General features: G+C 52.8%; 1 protein-coding gene across 6 annotated transcripts in view; it reads left to right on the forward strand.

The window, feature by feature from the left end:
* CNTFR (ciliary neurotrophic factor receptor) overlaps nt 1-17074 on the forward strand; it is a 206388-nt gene extending 189314 nt beyond the window's left edge. For 5 of the 6 annotated variants that reach the window (XM_057413644.1, XM_057413642.1, XM_057413643.1 and 2 more), the window contains 4 exons: nt 557-720; nt 12605-12785; nt 14495-14639; nt 15825-17074. In XM_057413644.1, coding sequence (XP_057269627.1) covers nt 557-720; nt 12605-12785; nt 14495-14639; nt 15825 — 491 coding nt within the window. In that variant the 3' untranslated portion in view covers nt 15826-17074. Of the gene's footprint in view, nt 1-556; nt 721-12604; nt 12786-14494; nt 14641-15824 lie in introns of those variants that run through there. The other variant, XM_057413641.1, reaches the window with a different exon arrangement.
* Nucleotides 17075-18512: the final 1438 nt, after the last annotated feature.

The raw sequence follows: 18512 nt of genomic DNA on the forward strand, positions 1-18512 counted from the left end.
TCACAGCCAATTAATATTCACTTGAAATACTGGTTGGGTAGCAAGAAAATATCCCCATATCCCAAAAGCAGAGCAGGGCTGAGAGATATCTCCGGGGTGGAAGCTGACATTTGTATTCACCCTTGGCAAATAAGATGGGCCAAATCCCCAAATACTTCAGATCCCCAAAAGCCCAGCCTTAAACCCAAGGGCCAAATTGCCATTTTACTGCAAAATAAGCAGGTCTGAATGTGGGTCAGATTCACAGAAATCAGGAGATGTGAGGGAAGTGCAGGATTTGGGCTTGGTGGGCTCCTTGTGCTGACCCAAGTGTCCCTGGGGAGGCAGGATGCTCTGTGCCCTGGCCAGGTTATTCCTGTGTGTCTCCAGCACTGATTCCTCCTCCTTTTGAGCCAAGACCTGGACAAAAAAACACCAGATTTACATCTAATGGGGAAAGGATACTCTGCGTGTTGGCTGCTCTCCTTAGAAAGCATGCATCGCAATGTCCAGTCAGCTGTGAGGAGGGCTCTCAGAAAGGATGCCATGTACAAAGCTTTACCTTCTTCTCTTTCAGTAAAACCGGACCCTCCGGAGAGCGTGGTGGCCAAACCCGTGCCCAATAACCCTCGCAGGCTGGAGGTGTCATGGCAAAACCCTTCATCCTGGCCAGACCCTGAGTCTTTCCCACTCAAGTTCTTCTTGCGGTATCGACCACTCATCCTGGACCAGTGGCAACATGTAAGTGAATGCTGAGCTGGCCGGGACAGGGGGGAGCATGGGGAGATGGTGGCTGAGAATAAATTGCACTGGGAAGAGTGGTCAGAGGTCCAGAAAGAATGTTTATTTACTGCCCAGGCAACCCAGACCTTTTTCCTTTCCTTCTCTGTTTCTCCTCCCTTCTCTCTTCCTCACCATATTTAACTTGCATTCCACCTACAAATGCCTCTGCAGGCTCTCCCTGCTCCGCATTTTCATCCACGTCCCCTATCTACTTTCCATACATATGTTCTGTATAAAACCTGCCAACGAGATGTAAAAGGCATTTAAAGTATAAATGTCACCACATTTAAATGTGCCTCTGCCACATTTAGATTTTGAACTGAAGATAAAATGCCACTCTCCGTATCTCAGAGCACCGTCATGGAGTTGCTGCTGCAGTGATATTGTACTTCTTTTATTTCTTGTTTCTTTAAAAAGGAAAAAAAATAGTCAGTGAAATCCTTGGCAGCCCAGAGGACAGATTTCATTTGTTAGCAGCAGGAAGATAACAAATGGGCTTTTTATTTCCCCTCTGTGTGCTGCTTGCATGCTCAGCTTGTGAAGGAAAGCAATCTGGCACTCGAGGAGAGGTGCCGCTACGCTGGCATGGCTCATCCAGCATCCCCTCTGCACCGAGCTGGGCCAGTCAAAAGCTAATGAGATGCTTTCCTTGATAAAGCAGTTTTCCATGAAAAGACAAATAGGAGGCAGCACCCAGTCCTTGGAGGAGCTCACCTGTATCATGGGATGAAGTGGGGTTTTTTGCTGGGCAGCTCTTCCTGAGGAGAGAAATGGCTGAGAGAGAGGGTGGGAGGGTTTGCTCCTGTCTCTGCAAGATGTCAATGGCTCAGCGACTTTTTCTCTGTGTTTTGGTTGGGGTTTTTGGTGAGGCAGCGCCACAGGTTGTGTTTTAGATTGAAGTATTTGCTGATGGCTCTTGAAAATCACAGGGCATCCACAGTTTCTCTGGGCAGCCTATTCCAGTGTCTTCCCACCCTCATAGTGAAGAATTTCTTCCTAAAATCTAACCTAAATCTCCCCTCTGCCAGTTTAAAGCCATTCCCCCTTGTCCTATCCTTATGTGCCTTTGTAAAGTGTCCTTCTCCAGATTTCTTGTAGGCCCCCCTTTAGGTGCTGGAATCATTTTAGATACTGGAAAATCAGAGAAGGGTAGGCAGGGGGTTCTCCTGCTTGTCTCTTTGCCTTTCTCTTAAAAGGGAAACACCAAACACATCATTTTTTTCCAAGGTGAGATATTGTTGTGGAAATAGCTGATGTTTTCCTCCTGATACAGCCTGATCCAGCCAAGCACACTGCAAATGCAAGGGTTTGCACCCAAAAACTGTGGGAAAGCCAGGGAGCTGCCTCCTGCTCAACACCTGCGTGGTGCCCGGTCCTTCTATCACCGGGTATTAGGTATCATATATACAGGGTCAGGCTTCTGAGGGGATGGTGTGTCATCTCCATCAGTGCTCTCAGGCAGGCAGTGGTGCTAGGAAATACATGGAGGTGTTGGTGGTGCCACTTGAAGGTCCACCCTGGCCAGAAAATGCATTTCTAGGGCAGTAGAATCTTGATTTCTCTAATTCAAAGATACCCTGAGAGAGCTCACGGTACCAGTCTCATGGTGTGTGCAAGGAGGGCTGTGAAAGCCTCATCTCCCCACATCTCATGAGGGCACAGCAGTCATGGGTGCTGCTTTTAATCAATATATCCCCTTCCAAGAGACATGTTCCCTGTCACTGGCTGATGGAGAAGTGTGCTTGGGGAATAATCTGCTTGGTGAGCAAGCGCAAACATTCATCGAGTGAAGTACCAGCCTTGTTTCCTTGACTCTCTGCCCCGCCAGCTGGGTAATGAAAAATCTGATTTGTGGATGATTTGAGGAAAACTGCCACTATTCATCAGATGAATTATTTGCGAAGCCTAATTCAATCAGCTCCCAAACACCAGGGGATGGCAGCAATGCAGCAGACAGAGCTGCTCCGACCCCAGACCCCTCCTGGTATGCTCAGCCTGCTCAGTCCAGGACATCCTGCAAATGCAGGGCTTTGCAACCAAAAATGAACCCTGCCAATGCCAGCGTGCTGGGAGCATCCCCAGGAGCTCTGCTTTGCTCGACCTATTGCTTGGTGGCATCTTTGGGAGTGTCCTCATTCCTTCACATCCACTCAGGAAAGGGAAGGATGTGGTTTGGTAGGGCCAAGCCAGCTCGTCCTGTGGTGGCAGTGTTGGGTCTCTCCTTGCAGGGACAAGTGCCCTGAGAAAGGATGTAGTGGTCATGCACACCACACTCGCATTGGAGGGACTTAGTTCTTGCTGAGCTGAAGGTCTCCTTCCACAAACTGCCCCCATCTTGGCTTGTGCTGTTCCCAGCAGCTGCTGGCATGGAGAAGCCATTGAACACAACATGCTTTTTGGCAATGGGGCAGCTTGGGAGAAGTCTCCACCAGCAGCCAGGAGGAGCTGGGTAACCTCATGCTCTGGCACATCCTGCATGCCCAATGTCCCCAAGGCTAAGCCCCATCCCTGCCTCCTCACCAAAACCTTGTGGCTTGGTTTCAAGCATCTCGTGCCACCTTCTTGGCAGCCCCATGGGAAGCTCAGCATCCCTGTGGGAGCAAACCCACAAGGACGCACCAGGGACTGCCCAGAGGCAGCAATATCTGTGCAGGCCCCGATCACACATGGTGTTTCTTGTCAGAAGAAGCAGCTCCCCTTTCACCCCTCCACCTCCCATTATCATTTCAGGGTCTGATTTATGCACAGCACCTCAGCAGGCAGGACTGAATGAGCACTAATAGGATCAGATGGATGTCGAGCTGTCGAATACCGTACGGCCTGATTCAATCAGCGTCTGCTTTCTCCCAGGCTCTTTCTTTCAGGATTTTAATAATGCCAGGGCTTGGCACCAGAAGATGAAGCCATGCATGGCAGGAGAGGTGGATCTTATCAGGACCACCGCTGTGCGAGCTAGCCATAAATGCAGTTTCTCCCCACAGGGAGAGACAGGTGATGCTTGGCCCAGGCATTCCCCCTCCACAAGCAATATCTGGGGATGACCCAGAGCCATGGGGACGCCTTAATTCCTTTCCAGGCACTTTGCAAAGGTGGGTCTGATCCTCAGTGTGCCGTTTGCAACCCCTTTCCCTTGCTCAGCAGCACCATTCTGCTTCAGGCCACTTAGCATCTCTCACATTGCAGTTTGCTGTGGGAATTATGATGATGTGTTTCCATTATCATGGAGAGATGATGATGATGAGTTTCCACATGAGCGTGCGGTGGGGCATGTGCTGGATGCGCCTTGCACTATCAAGGAGCTTTGCAGCATCAGCTCCCTCGAGCCTGGGCAAGGGTATTTCCTGGCTGTTCAGGGCGCAGCCGTGTCATATCATGTCACATCATGACTCCCCGCTACCCTACGAGCACAGAGCTCAGTCTGAAACTCAAGCGACTTTAAAGACATGCTTCTCCCTCTCTGGAATAGGGGGGCTGGTGGTTTCTTTGCTGCCAGAAAAGAGATGGGATATTTGTAGCCTAAACAGGTTTTTTATTCTCTCCTTTTGGCAGAATCTCCCCTTCTGTCTCCTAAATATAAAACATTAAATGTTTAGGGTATCCTTTATTTTTCTCCTGCTTTTAAGTTTGTAATTCAAGCCAGATTAGCGTGGTTTCCTCTTCTGTTTTATAGCCCCATCCTGGCCCCAAGCGAGCTCTCCTAATGCTCTCAGATGTTCCTCTAATGGCTTACCTAGGCTGGAACTGGATACCCTTTCCTAATGGATTGCTAATAGCCTGTTTCTGGTTTTACAGGCTCCTTCAGTTAACTCGCAACAGCAGCAATCGCCACGCTCACACATGCGATCTCCCTGCAAGCATGTCTGCATGCTCACTCCTAGATGCAAGCTGGTGTCCAGGCACCATCCTGACCATCTCTGGGGAGCCCAGGGCAGGCTTTGAACCCAATTTCGTCCCACCCCATGGTGTTTGTTGGAGCAGGATCTCCACTTTTCCCAGTTTTTTAGGGGGAGATCTCATGCACTGAGGACTGACCAGCTTAGGGCACATCCCCGGAATGTGGTGGGGTTCAGAAGGTATTTCTTAAGCAGTGTCAGAGCTGGTGATCAGGCCGAGAGAGGATTTCCTCCTGTGGCTTGCCAGCAACTTGCAGATGCCTCGCAAAGTCTAATTGAACCCATTGGCCGTGCTGACTACATGAAATGTTAACGAACCGTGAGGCGGGCTGCGCCTCAGATCTTGAGATTTGCAGTAAAAGGTCATGAGGTATTTAAAGCTAATAATATGGTTGGGTTCTCTCCTTCCTCTTCTGTTTTGGAAGCATTAGAGCCATGTCTGTGAGCATTTGCAAAGGCTAGAAACGTCCCTCTTTAGAATCGGAGGTGCTTTCAGCACTTTGGGATTTTAGGAGCCTGGGCACAGAGCTCCCAATGCAGGTATCTGTGCCAGCTCTGATCCAGTCAAATAATGGGGATTTGGAGATAGAAGTGGGCAATTTGTGGATATTGCCAAATACTTAGTTGTTAGGTTCATTGGTGTAAGGAGGGCAGGGACATCTGAGCTGGCCAGCACCACTCACGTGTCAGGGCGGCTGCCAGGATGTGCTCAGGCTCATCTCCCAACACAAAGCAACATCTTTGGGTCAAATAGGTGACTCTCACAGGCTGAAACAACCTGCAAGTGTGTGCTAAGGTGTATATCCTCCCTGCGACAGGCAAGCGGGAGGGATGGAGCTGGGGAAGGCAATTAGTGCCACCGCCTGTGCAGCTGCGTCCCCACTGCTGGCACAGCAGCAATGTCACTTTGTGGCGGGCGCGCTTCTTTGCACCCATCTGCTTCCCCCCCATGCCTCTGTCTCTTTGCCTGCACTCCCCCCCCCTTTGCAAGGCAACCTTGGCAAGGAGGTCACCCTGAGTGAGCTGGGTTACAGCTTCACGGATGGCAGCTTTTATTGCGGCACTTCTCTCCCTTTCCCTCCCGGCTGCAAAGTCAGTGATTAAAAAAGAAGGGGAGAAGAAAGAGCTAATAGGTGGGAGCAAAGTGTTGAGGATGTAATAGTGATGCTTGGTGTGGGGCAGGCAGGGCTGGAACCTTGGAGGAGGATGGAGGTGGGAAATGCTCAGGAATCACTTTTCCATTCCCCTGGGGATAGAGCCAGGCTTGGGACCCTTAGCTTCACTGTCTGGGTGCTCTCAGCCCCCTTGGGAACCTAGAAGCACTGAGCATCCAGCAGGATCAGCTTCCAAAGGCAGACGTAAACGTGGCATGGAGCAGCAGAGCACTCATGCGCTCACCCATATGCCTGTGCTCACCTGCATGCTCACACAGGTAGGATGGAGGCAGCGAACTAAGCACCCCCTTCCTACACTCAGACCATGCAAGCGGAGCCCAAGCCCCATGATGCCCATACACAAGCTGCGCCCATCTGATTTCACCCCATGCATCAGCATAATAAATGCATCTGTGGGCAGCAAGTACAGCACTGAGCAGGGTTATAGCTCATGCTGAGCACCCTCAACATCCCTGATCCCATCTTCCCCACAGCTGCAAGTGCAAGTGAGCTCTGCCAGTCGTCACTTGGCAGGAGGGGACAGCGCATCCGGAGGAAGAGTCCCTTTATTAACGAGCCTACAGCGCTGCTTTCAAAGATGCTCTTTATTTTAAGCCAGAAGGGAGCCGTTCAGCCACACCTGGTGTGACACTCATCCTCCCAGACCAGCAGTAGGGCTGAGCTATGTGCAGCAGCAGACAGCAGCCTTTCTTGGGAGGGTGACAGCAAGGACAGTAGCTCAGACCCTGCTGGGCTCCTCCACTGGCAGAGAATAAGGGGCACATCGTTCCCTTTTCCCAGCCTTTCAGTTATCCCAGACTCAGAGCAGAAAGTTCTGTCTGGGGTTAGCCCAGCTGATTCCTGCAATGCTGCGGAAGGAGGTGGCATTTGGGGGATGCTTTGTTAGTAATGAATGTCAGACCTATTTGCTCTCCAGACATGGCTTTAAAAGGGGAAAAGCAAAACATTTCATTCCTCTTGGCTGCAGTGGCTGCTTGCAGTGACCCCCCTGCACTCCCCAGTGGCACGGTAGCTTCCCTGCCAGTTACTGCTGCTTTTGGTTTAGCTTGTTCCCACCAGGGCAGGTAAGAGCCTGCTGGGGTCCCTCTGCAACAGGAGGGACTGCAGGCACCTGAACTACCAGCTACTTGTGTAGCACGAGTCCCTGCAAAACCCATTGCAGCCAAGTGGCAGGATCTGGCCATTTGTTACAGGGAAAAGAGGCTCTGAAACTGAGCCCTATTCAACTCCCAGTTCCATTTCCTCCATTGTCCAGGATAACCTGGGGAGCATCCATAGGTAGAGGAGGCTGTGAAGACATGCAACACATGGCAGACTCAGGCTGTGTTCTTACAAGGGGTTTCATTCCATGTTCTCCCACTTGCTGTGAGTGTCACAGGCTGCATGAGCAGGTCAGCTTCACCCTACAATAGTTGGGGTGCTCCTTTTATTCTGGGGGAGGCAGGGTCATCCAGGATTGATACAACACCGGTGTCTGTCAATACACCAGCAGCATGGTCTCTGTCCTGGAATGCACAGCGGTGGTGCATCCCTGCCATGGGATTGAGGGGTGTCAGCTCCCCATCCCTGCGTTTCCAGCTTCCCAACAGTGGAGCACCCCCTTCCCACACTGGGAGCCGGAGGTGTCAAGGAATGGAGAGCAGAGCCACTGCTGCCACAGGGGAGCTGGCAAACACGTTTTCATGTGGGATGCAGAGGAGGAGGCATCTGATCCCCCTTTCTTCCCCTCCGCCTCCTTTCAACACACACCAGTCCCCAGCCCAGCTGCTGGGGCAGGGAGGGTTGAGGTTTTCTTTCCCCCTCCCATCCCCTTCCAAAGGCCATCTGGGCTTCAGACCTGCCTGTGCATCACCCTGTTCACAAGTAATTGCTACCTGGTCACGCCTGACCATGAGCAGAGCCGGGGTGGGAACAGAGTACAGTGACCTTTTTTACTGCCAGGGCATCCTGGCAAGGTGGGCTGGGGGCAGCAGGAGCAAGGGGGGAACACGGGGTGGGGAAAGGATTCCTTAACTCCTGCTGTGCCAAGCACTGCGGGGCCATGACACCAGTCAGGGCAGGGAGTGGTGTGAGGGCACACATGGATGTCCCCTGTTGGGGTGCGTGGTGTGGAAGGCTCATGCTGATGTCCTCAGGACTCCAGCACATGTGCAGGAGGAACAGCATGGACAGGGGGAAGGGCAAATACTGAGAAATCCTCCCCTCCACCTGCCTTGGGTTTATATCTCCATCCCATCAATGTGGCTGTGGGTGAGCACTGTCTATCCTTCAGCATCCCTGTTATCCCAAGCAGGCTGATGTGGCCATGGCAGGGAACGGGATCCCAGCCCAAGATGTCAGCTGAATTACTGGGTTCAAGGGCTTTTTTTTTTCCCATTTCTCTTTTTCTTTTTCCCCCTTTTCCCTTTTTTTCTTTCCCTTTTTTTTTTTTTGCAATGCTAATGGCTCTGCCCTGCACTGGCTGCTGATCCCTCATTAATCTGGGCAGCACTTCACAGCCAGCCACAGTGACTTTTGGCAGGTGCACAAAGGCAGCCAGCGATACGCAGACCCCCCCTGCCACAGGCATTACCATGCACAGCCTTCCTCCAACTTTTGTCTCTGTGTGGCAGGGACGCAGATTAAGGAATTTCTCCCTCTGCCTTTGATGCTGTGTGTCCATCTGTCCCTCCACGACCTCCCCAGTCCGTGTGTGTTTCCCCCCCCGCTCTCCCTGTCTGTGTCCAGTTGGACCTGGTCCCCTTGTGCTTTCCCGTCTGCTTCTGAGCCATGGGCACCCACCCAGGGACTTTCTCACCCACCATGGCAAATGTTGGATGTGCCCCCCACTGCCTGGCTCAGAAGTGCTGCATGCAGAGGTCATATGTGTGGGGAGAGGTGGATGATGCCTTTTCTGCCTTCCCTTTTGTCTGTTGGCTAAGGAGTTGCTTAGGGCAGCATCCTCCAAGGGCCTACAAGAAAGGTCCTCCAGGTCCTCCAGCCTGGGTCCTGGGGGAACATCATGCAAGGCACAGCTTTGAACCTATTGAGCATGCAAACCCCCATCTGCAAGCACTCAGCTGCAGGCTGGCTGCAGCTGGGGAGAGGCAGGAATTGCTCCCCAGAGCAAACATTCAGCCAGGAGGGCTCTATGGGCTGGAGAAAACACTCCTGATGGAGCAGCAACCTGGCCAGGTCACTGGGACCTCATCGTGGCTGGCCTTCCTGCAGCCTGCTTGCTGTGGGGTTCAGGGAGCAGCCAGAAGGGTTCGGAGCATCCTGAAAGACCTTGAGAGAGACAAACATCAGCCGGATAACCCCAGCATCCTTTTGAGCCCTTTGCTCATTCCCTGCTTCCAAAGCAGAGCTGGCCCAGCACAGGACAAGCTGGGAGGAGCAGGCTTACAGGGACATGGCAGCATACCCTGTAAGGTTTCATTTACTTTGTCATGAGGAATTAATTAAGCTTGATCATTTTAGCATCACGATCCAAATTGGTGGATGCCACCAAACACTCCATCCAGACAAGTCCCTGCTGTGTGGCATGCACAGTGCTGTACATGTGCCCCATCTCGCTATGACAGTGACCAGAGCTGGTGGCAGAGGCATCAATCACAGGGTCTGGGTGGCAGGGACATCTTCACTGTGCCACAAGGCTCCTGTCCTCCCCACCCTTCCTGGGGGCCTGGGCCATGAGATTGTGTCCCTATAAGAAGAAGTTGCAGAAGCTGTCTCAGCTCTGCTGGGTGCAGCAGCGGGTGCCGAGAGCCCATCGCCACTGAGGACCCTGATCCAGCTCTGGCTTTGGTCCTGGGCTGAGAAGGACTGGAGTTTGGTGGGGTTGGCGGGATGGGTCCCCTGGGGCTGTAGGATGCATAGCTGTGTCCTGCAGGAGGGACTAGCATTTTTTCACCTTCTTTTCCCCATCCTCCCTTCTGCCCAGACCTCAAAGGATTTCCGTTTTCACCTATTCCATCAGTGAAATGGTCCAAAACCCTTTTGCTGCAGGATGGGCTGTGCCCAGCCTGGGATGGAAGCAGCCACCCCCATTATATAGACTGAGCTGGGGAACTGTGAGCAACTCAACAGGACTGCTTTAAGGCTGATACCACTATCTGGACAAGACACAGTGCCTGTGACCCCTGAACTGGCTCTCAGCCTCTGTGGTGTGCTGGAAACTCAGGGATACCCTGCACAGAGCCCCACTGGGCTCATCTGCCCCAGTGCCAGGCTCTGACCTCAGACCTGCTGGTGCATACCCCAAGTAGCTGCCAATGGGTCAGACCTAATGGTGAGACCCATGGCACAGTGGGAAGTTGTCCCTTGGATGGTAGGGATGGACTCAGGTACCAGTTGTCCCAGCGCTTAGGTTAATGGTGGTTTAGGGCTTAGGCACACCTCAACTTGGCACAAGCCCTGCAGTGAAACCCTGTTTGCATCCCACCAAGAAAGTGGGTGTCAGCCCTGAATTGCTTGTGCAAGGGGAGGCAGGATATGGCCTTCCCTCATCCAGACCTCAAATGTGCAGTGATGTGAAGGACATACATACACCTTTCTCCACACCGCTCCCCTGACAAGGTTTGGTAGCAACTTTGTGCCTTGCAGGCAGCAGGAGGCCCCTTGCTCCGTGGTCGCTGGTCTGCCCTCAGATGTGCTCCAGATGTGGGGTTCTTGTCATGTTCTGGGCAGCATGAGCAGCGGGGAGCTCAGAGCCCAAAGGCCCTGCTGTGCCAGGCAACAGGCTGGATGTGATGTTGAGAGGGAACAGGGAAGGAATGGCTCTCACCTGGATCAAGAAAGCATCTCTGGTAGGGATTCCCAAGAGTAACTGTAGAAGCCAGGGAGTGCTGCAGTTTGTATGCCAAAGGGATCGTATCTGTGCAGGGTGTTGCACATGCTGTACTGAGAGAGCTGGAAAAGGGATGGGTCTTTCTCAGGGTGCTCTTCTGCTTTTCAGGTACCATTGCAAGCAGCGTGGTGATGAGATTAACCACAATGCTCACTGACCAGGCCAGCACTTACCCCTGGTGTGCACATATCCCTGTGTGTGTAAAGCTGCAGTGCTAGGGCAGATTCATCGCTCAGCTGCATTGGCTCAGGCACCAGCTTTTCTCTCTTTGGGCTGTGGGACCATACAGAAGGTTTTTTCGCTTCATCTTGGTCCTGTCACTGAACTGAGCTCTTAATAAAACTCAGCTATTGGTGGTTCCAATGCCTGCCCTTCTCCTGAGTGGCTGGGGATCCATGGAAAACCCATGTGAGCTGTGCCATGAAGTTCCCCCCATCCATGAGGTGCCACTTGTTCTGTTCAAGCTTCAGTCACTGGCTGAGCACCAGCACATGTAGATGGACTACATCAGACCTGCACCATCCCTCATCCCTCCAGCACCTTTATGATAAACATGTGTCTGGAGAGAAAGTGATTTGTGTCAGCCTAGGCACAGGGAAGGAAACATGGGCCGGCAGTGTATGCTAGCAGCCCAGAAAGCCAACCGTATCCTGAGCTACATCAAAAGGAGCGTGACCAGCAGGTCAAAGGAGGTGATCCTGCCCCTCTACTCTGCTCTCGTGAGACCTCACCTGGAGTATTGTGTGCAGTTCTGGTGTCCTCAACATAAAAAGGACATGGAACTGTTGGAACAAGCCCAGAGGAGGCCACGAGGATGATCAGGGGACTGGAGCGCCTCCCGTATGAAGACAGGCTGAGGGAGTTGGGGCTGTTCAGCCTGGAGAAGAGAAGCTGCGTGGAGACCTCATAGCAGCCTTCCAGTATCTGAAGGGGGCCTATAGGGATGCTGGAGAGGGACTCTTCATTAGGGACTGTAGTGATAGGACAAGGGATAACAGGTTAAAACTTAAACAGGGGAAGTTTAGATTGGATATAAGGAGGAAATTCTTTCTTGTTAGGGTGGTGAGGCACTGGAATGGGTTGCCCATGGAGGTTGTGAATGCTCCATCCCTGGCAGTGTTCAAGGCCAGGTTGGACGAGGCCTTGGGTAGTATGGTTTAGTGTGAGGTGTCCCTGCTCACGGCAGGGGGGGTTGGAACTAGATGATCTTAAGGTCCTTTCCAACCCTAACTATTCTGTGATTCTATGATTCTATATCCCCATGTGGGGACACAGGCACCACAGCAGGGAATGAAGCCGGCAGCGTGTTGGTCCTCAGCCTCAGAGACTGGATCCAGAGATCCCTGGAAGGTGTGGACACAGCCTGGGGAGTGTCCACTTGCAGCAGATGCACCCCCAGAACAGAATGACCTCCCATGGCAGCAGAAACAACAGGACAGAGGGAATTTCTCTAGGAAAGGCAGCTAGTCACAGCTTGATCCTTATCCAAGGGCACAGCCAGAGGGATGCAAACTGGGCCAGTGGGATGCCAGGAGGCATGGGAGCAGGGTGGCTGGCTGGGGAAGACTCATCACAGCTCTGGTAGTGATGCCCAGAAGGCGTGTGCACGCACCCCAGCCAGCAGCTCCAGCACCCAGCCACGCCATGCCCAAGCAGAGCCTGCCCAAGCATCTGCTAGATTCTGGTGACCTCTAGAGGAAGCTGCTCTGCTGCAGCAGCTCAAAAGTTTGGGAGCACGACGACGTCTCACCAGACCTTTAGCTTGGCTGCCACTGGGGAGCTCTCCCCTTGAAGCCCTGTCCAGAGCTCATGCTTCTGCCCCAAACCCCTTAGCACTTCCCAAAGTGCCGTCAAAGTCCCATTATCACCCTCTAGCCGAGCTAAACTTGCTGATGGTCTCACTTCCCTGTGCATGGGGTTTCCTCTGACCGCCCTGCTGCCCTCAGGTTGAGCTGTCGGACGGGACATCGCACACCATCACGGACGCCTATGCTGGCAAGGAGTACATCATCCAAGTGGCAGCTAAAGACAATGACATTGGCACGTGGAGCGACTGGAGCGTGGCTGTCCATGCCACCCCATGGACAGAGGAGCCCAAGCACCTCACCACAGAGGCGCAGATCACAGGTAAGAGCCCCCTTCCCAATGCAAACAGGTTGTGCCCACAGCAGGGGTGCCCATGAGCCCTAGCTGAGGGTCCTCCTTGTCAGGCTCCAAGCATGTTCCATCCCCAAGCACCTAAGGGGAATGCAGCCCTTTACCCTACACTTTGCCCCATACCCATGGCCCTGGCAGTGGGTGTGACTGTGACCTGAGTGCCCCAGTTTACTTGGTTCTGGTATCCTTCTCACCAGGTTACTTGGGGTATCATATTAGCTTGATGATGATTATTACGATGATGATGACTATGATTATGATTATTATTACTGTTATTATTGTTATTATTATTATTCCCTGAGGCCTCCATCCCTCCCTTTCCAGTCCTACCCCCTCCACACCTCCGACCCCACACAATAGCTCGGAGCGGTGCCAATTCGAAATAAAAGCCACAAAGTTAACAAGCCTCTGTTTCTAGGAAAGAGCTGGGACTGTGTCCAAATGGGCGTTATCAGCCCTCCGTTTCCCAGAAGGGCTGGGGCTGGACGCTGCACCAGTTCCCCTGGCTGGCACCGTCAATGGGGCAGGGGTGAGCAGTGGGGCAGCACTGAGCAGTGCTTCTAGTCAGCACTGCAGATGTGAGGTGGACAGATGTGCATGTGGGGATGGAGAGTGCTCAGTGTTCCCATCCTCCAAGCTCTATCCCAGACGTGTGGGCAAGCCATGTGCTACCAGGGACATGCATGAACCCCTGAGGGCCCTGGCAATGCTCCCTGCCTGGGGATGTGGTACATGCAAGGCCTGGATGGAAACGCCTCCTACATGGAGATACCCCCACTTGCCAAACCAGCAGCCAATAGGGCTCCTGGGGGTTCAGGCAGCAGCAGGGATTTGCAGCCCTTCATCCCCAGAGGGATAAAACCCCACAAGGAGTGCAGGCACACTGCACAGCACTGTTTGGGTGAGGGTTTGGGGTTTGCTTCTGTACCCACCTGCTTCATGCTAAATGCAAATACCACTTACAACAGCACCTGCCTGCTCTCTGTTTGTCATGTCCCTCACACCCATGTCCCTCACATGCGTGTCCTTGCATATGGGACACCCCGGCCCTAAGGCTGAGCCTCACCATGACACTTCAGTGAGGTCTGAAAGATGCTGAGACAGACCCCTGTGGCTTCATCATCCACCCCAGCTTGTCTGGAGGGGATGCTCTGGGACCTGCTGGATGTGACCAAAGCTGCCTCAGCCTGACTGACCATCCAAGCTCTCCCTGCAACCATGCAGCCCTCTGCAGACAGACAACCCATCTGGTCCTGTACAGAGGAGAACAAGCCCCATGAGCCAACCCAGCCACTACAGCCATGTCTGGGGTGTTCCCTGGGCAGGGGATGCTCTCTACTGAGTGCTTGTAGCCATGTCACCAACATTTCTTAGCCAAATTCCTGCTGAGCTGATGCACAGAGTAATCTGGCTGGTCAGGATGAGGCTGGGAGGGATGCCCAGCTCTGCTTGGTCATGCAAGCATCTCTTGTGTCAGAGCAGGGAAAGTCTCATGGACCGCACCATCCCCTGGCTCATCATCCCAATCCCCCAGCTCAGCCTTAGTACAACAAAGCAGTAAGGGGCAATCTGGGGACAGGACAGTGACATGTCCTCAGTAGCAGGGAAGTGGGGCTGCCCCATGGGACACATCTCTGAGCACCCCAATTCCTCTCACAATCCTCTTTCACTCCTTGCAGAGACAACAAGCACTAGCACCTCCTCTTTCATGCCACCCCCCACCACCAAGATCTGTGACAAGGGGGCCGTGGTGGGCAGCGGAGCCGTGGCAGTGTGTTGGACAGCTGGACTGGTCTTGGCTGCCTATGGCATCCTCTTTATTTAGTGAGTATTACCCAAACCGTGGGTGTAACAGATGGGATGTGGGTGCAGGGATATGGGGACGCCAGGGACTCCAGCGTGGCTGGGAATGGGATGTGTGCGAAGGGCATTGGGAATGAGCCGTTTGGGGGTTTTATTGCAGTTTCATTTTAAATATACCCAACCTGGCTGCTTTTCCATATTGAGTATTCTGGAGGAGATCTCAGTAATGGCTTTTCAAATATTACCCACAAAGCCTGTAGGGGGATCAGTCTTTCATGTCTCGTTCTCAGCAGCCCTCTCCCCTCCCCACTGATGGTGTTTTAAGAGGCCAAGAAACCACGTGGAAATTAAGCCTTTTGTGGAGTGACAGAGGAAAAACTGTCCAAGATCAGAAAATCCAAAAACGCATCTCAAAATGTCCTTGGTTTGGCTTCTAATGGAGCTGGCAGCCTGGAAAGCCCCAGAATAGAATCATAGAATCAGCTAGGTTGGAAAACTCCTTTAAGATCATTAAGTCCAGCTGTTACCCTATGTTGAGAAGTTCACCCCTGAACCATGTCACTGAGGGCCTCATCTACACAGTTTGTGAACACTTGCAGGGATGGTGACTCCACCACTGCCCTGAGCAGCCTGTTCCAATGCCTGAGCACCCTTTTCATGAAGAAATTGTTCCTAATCTCCAATCTAAGCCTCCCTTGGTGCAGCTTGAGGCCATTCCCTCTTGTCCCATCACTTGTTACTTGGGAGAAGAGACCAGCCACCTCTTCAGTACCTACTCCTCTCTGGGCCTGGGCTGATATCCCATGGGTGTCTACCCATCCCTTTTCACTGTACCTACACTGCCCAAAGACTGGAGGATTGGTCCTTTGTGTCCCTTTGTGGGATAAAGGATGTGCCACCCGTCCTTCAGCGCCCAAGGAGGAGCCGTTGCAAGACAGCTCCTATGGGCACGGGGTCCTATGCTCCCCTCTGGCTGTGTCACTTCCACATTAGCAGTGGCAATGGGAAAGGAGAGAAAACACAGCAGAGAGTGGATGGGCAGGGTCCAGCCCTGGGAGGAAGAGGTGGAGGTGATGTATTTGGGCACCTCGTTCAAGTGAGGTGTGAATTACCCTACGGAAAGAGGCAAAATCCTCCTTGGAGTGTCCCCTTAGTGGCCAGGCATGGCCAAGCATGGAGCAGTGACCTCTCTCCTTCCTCTTGCAGATCCTCATCTGTCCGTCCATCACATCCCAGCACAGAAGACGCCTTCCCACCACCCACAGCCGCTGCCACCCCTCGCCTTGCTACCCCATTCCCTGGGTTGAGTCTCTTTATCTCTTCGATTTTGCACACATTGAGGACGTATCACGCTTCTTGCCATCGCTTCGGATGAGGACAGAGCTGCTGCCATCCCAGGGGGAGCCACAAAATCCTCTCGAGCCTGGAGCGAGGAGACGCACTTGTCCCCCCCCCCAGTCCCCATGCCCCTTTTCCCAAGCAAGACAAAGCGAGCCTGGTCACCGTGCTGCAGCTGAGGACCCCGCTCATACAGCTAACCCCCCCCACGCCAAAGACGTGCCCGCCACCCCGGCACCCACCCCGGTGACAGGGAGCGTGACGGCGCACGGAGAAAAGGGGATATGAAAATGGGGGGGGTGGTGAGGGGAATGATGCTCCCAGCTGTGGACCCCGCTCAGAGAAGAAGGGGGTCCCTCCAAGGACCGGACTTGCTTCCCCGAGCTCGTGACCGCGTGGTGAAGCTGAAGGGGTGAATGGGTTGGAGAAGGGTCTTGATCTCCTCCGAGGGGATGGATGATGGAGGGAAGAACTGGTGGCTTTCACAAGTGCGGTTGGGAGCAGGGAGCTGGCAGGGTTTTAATGGGAAAAAAAAGAGGAAATTATGGGAAAAAAAGACGGAAATTAAATACCAGTAAAACCCCCCTGACCCTTGCTGAGTGCCTGGAGCTGCCCCTCTGGCTCCCCCCTCCCTACCCAGCACCCTGCAGGAGCCTTCGCCACCCTCAAGCCCACATCACCACCAAACTTTTGACCACATTGGATACAGGGAATCGCCCCGTTGACGTATTTGTCTCACTCCCCAGCAAAAGCAGCATAGCTCTGCTGTTGCCTTTAGAGCTGGAGCCCTGCAGACTTGTCCCCCGCTGTCCCCTGCTGTCCCCAGCTGCCCCTGTGCCTGCTCTGCTCTCCATCCTGCCCCAAAACCTGTTTTGTAAAGACACCTCCTCTCTCCCCTGCCTGGACCCAAGCGCAGTATTTAATACCGTACGTCCTAGTATTCCCACTGTTGACATGCTGTATTTGAATTTTTTATAGATGTATATATATAAAAAACAGAAAAAAAAAGAATCAAAAAAAAATAGAGGGGATAAAAATAAGCTCACACAGAGACAACGCACACGCGCACACACACATGCACCAGGAGAGACCGTCTTCATTAAATGATCATTTCATGATGTGTAGCAGCTCTGGGTGTTATTTTCCTTCTTATCTGGAGTATGTGGGTTTGGCTGCCCTGCTCCTGTGTGTGGAGCTGGCTGTGATAGAGGTGGATGGGGGGAGCACAATGACGGGGATGCAGAGCCTGAGCTTAAGGTATTATCTCCACAGAGGGATGGGGCACTCAAAAACTGGCCTGTAGGACATCCTGAGAAGGTGCAAGGGGGATGCTCACCCCTGGAAAGCCTATGTCGTGTGAAGGGGATGGTTGTCACCACCCTGTGCCACATGGCCCCACTCACAGGCCCTTGGGGATCCCCATATGTCCCCAAAATCCTACCAGACCCTGACACCACTTGGGTAGGCAGAAGGATGGAGAAGTGCCTTTGCCCCACTGCAGAGCAGAGGCTGGAGGTGGCACGTAGTCCCAATTAATGCACTTTCCTTGTCTGATTAATAATTTCACATTAGGAAAATGCCACTGGCCCAGATGCTCTGAATTAAACTTCCATCAGGGCAGGGATCACAGGAACCTGGCATAGGGGCAATGAATGCAGCAAAGCACACTGTGTCGGGGTCTGGCCTCTCCCGATATGCTTTGCTTGTGAACATCAACCAAAGCAGAGATGTCATCAAGCTGCAGCTCATCCCAGGGGAAAAAATACACTCCACTTTTTAGCAAAATGCCCCAACATGCCCCATCTTTCCATTTGGAAGATGGATGGATGGATGGATGGATGGATGGATGGATGGATGGATGGATGGATGGATGGGTAGATGGGTGGAAGGAAGGATGGAGGTGAAACCCTGGCTTTTCAAAGCCAGCTTCCACCAGGCACTTTCTGTGATTGCAGGGACTTTATAAGAGGAGATCTCAGTCCCGTGCAGCCCTGCCTCTGCCTCTGCCTTGCCAGCAGCCGACCTGGCCCGTGTGCTGGCTTGGTTCACTGGTTAATGTTCCATTACCAGACAACATGCCTCAGTCATTTATTAATGTTTCATTAGTGTTAAAAACATCTGGTAATTAATTATGCACTAATTATGGATTCACAGTGCTAAAAGCCAGGGTAATTTACCATAGCAGATGACTCTTTGGGGCAGGGGGAAGGGACAGCTCTTAGCAGACATGAAAATGTCAGGCGCAGCCCTTGCCTGGGGGAAGCATCCCAGACAGACAGATTGCCTTCATCTCCACCCTGGACCCCCATGCCTGGTCCGGAGGCATGCAATCTCAGGTTATTAAGCAGAGCAAACCTTTCCCTCTCAATCTGTTTCAGGGACCAAAGAAACAGTGCTTCCGCTATATGAGAAGCCATCCAACAGCGATGGCTTTCACACAGAGCCCCAGGCATCCTCCAGCACCTGGAGCTGGTACTGCTTCATGAGTCTGCTGCTGGCTCTAGGTTGCTGTTCATCAGTCCCTCCACAGTGCCTGGACAGATTAAGCTGCAGTCC

The sequence above is a fragment of the Pezoporus wallicus genome, unplaced genomic scaffold, assembly GCF_028554395.1.
Source record: "Pezoporus wallicus isolate ANWC-B61680 ecotype Strahan unplaced genomic scaffold, APGP_CSIRO_Pwel_v1 contig_8776, whole genome shotgun sequence".
In the NCBI taxonomy this organism is placed as follows: domain Eukaryota; kingdom Metazoa; phylum Chordata; class Aves; order Psittaciformes; family Psittacidae; genus Pezoporus; species Pezoporus wallicus.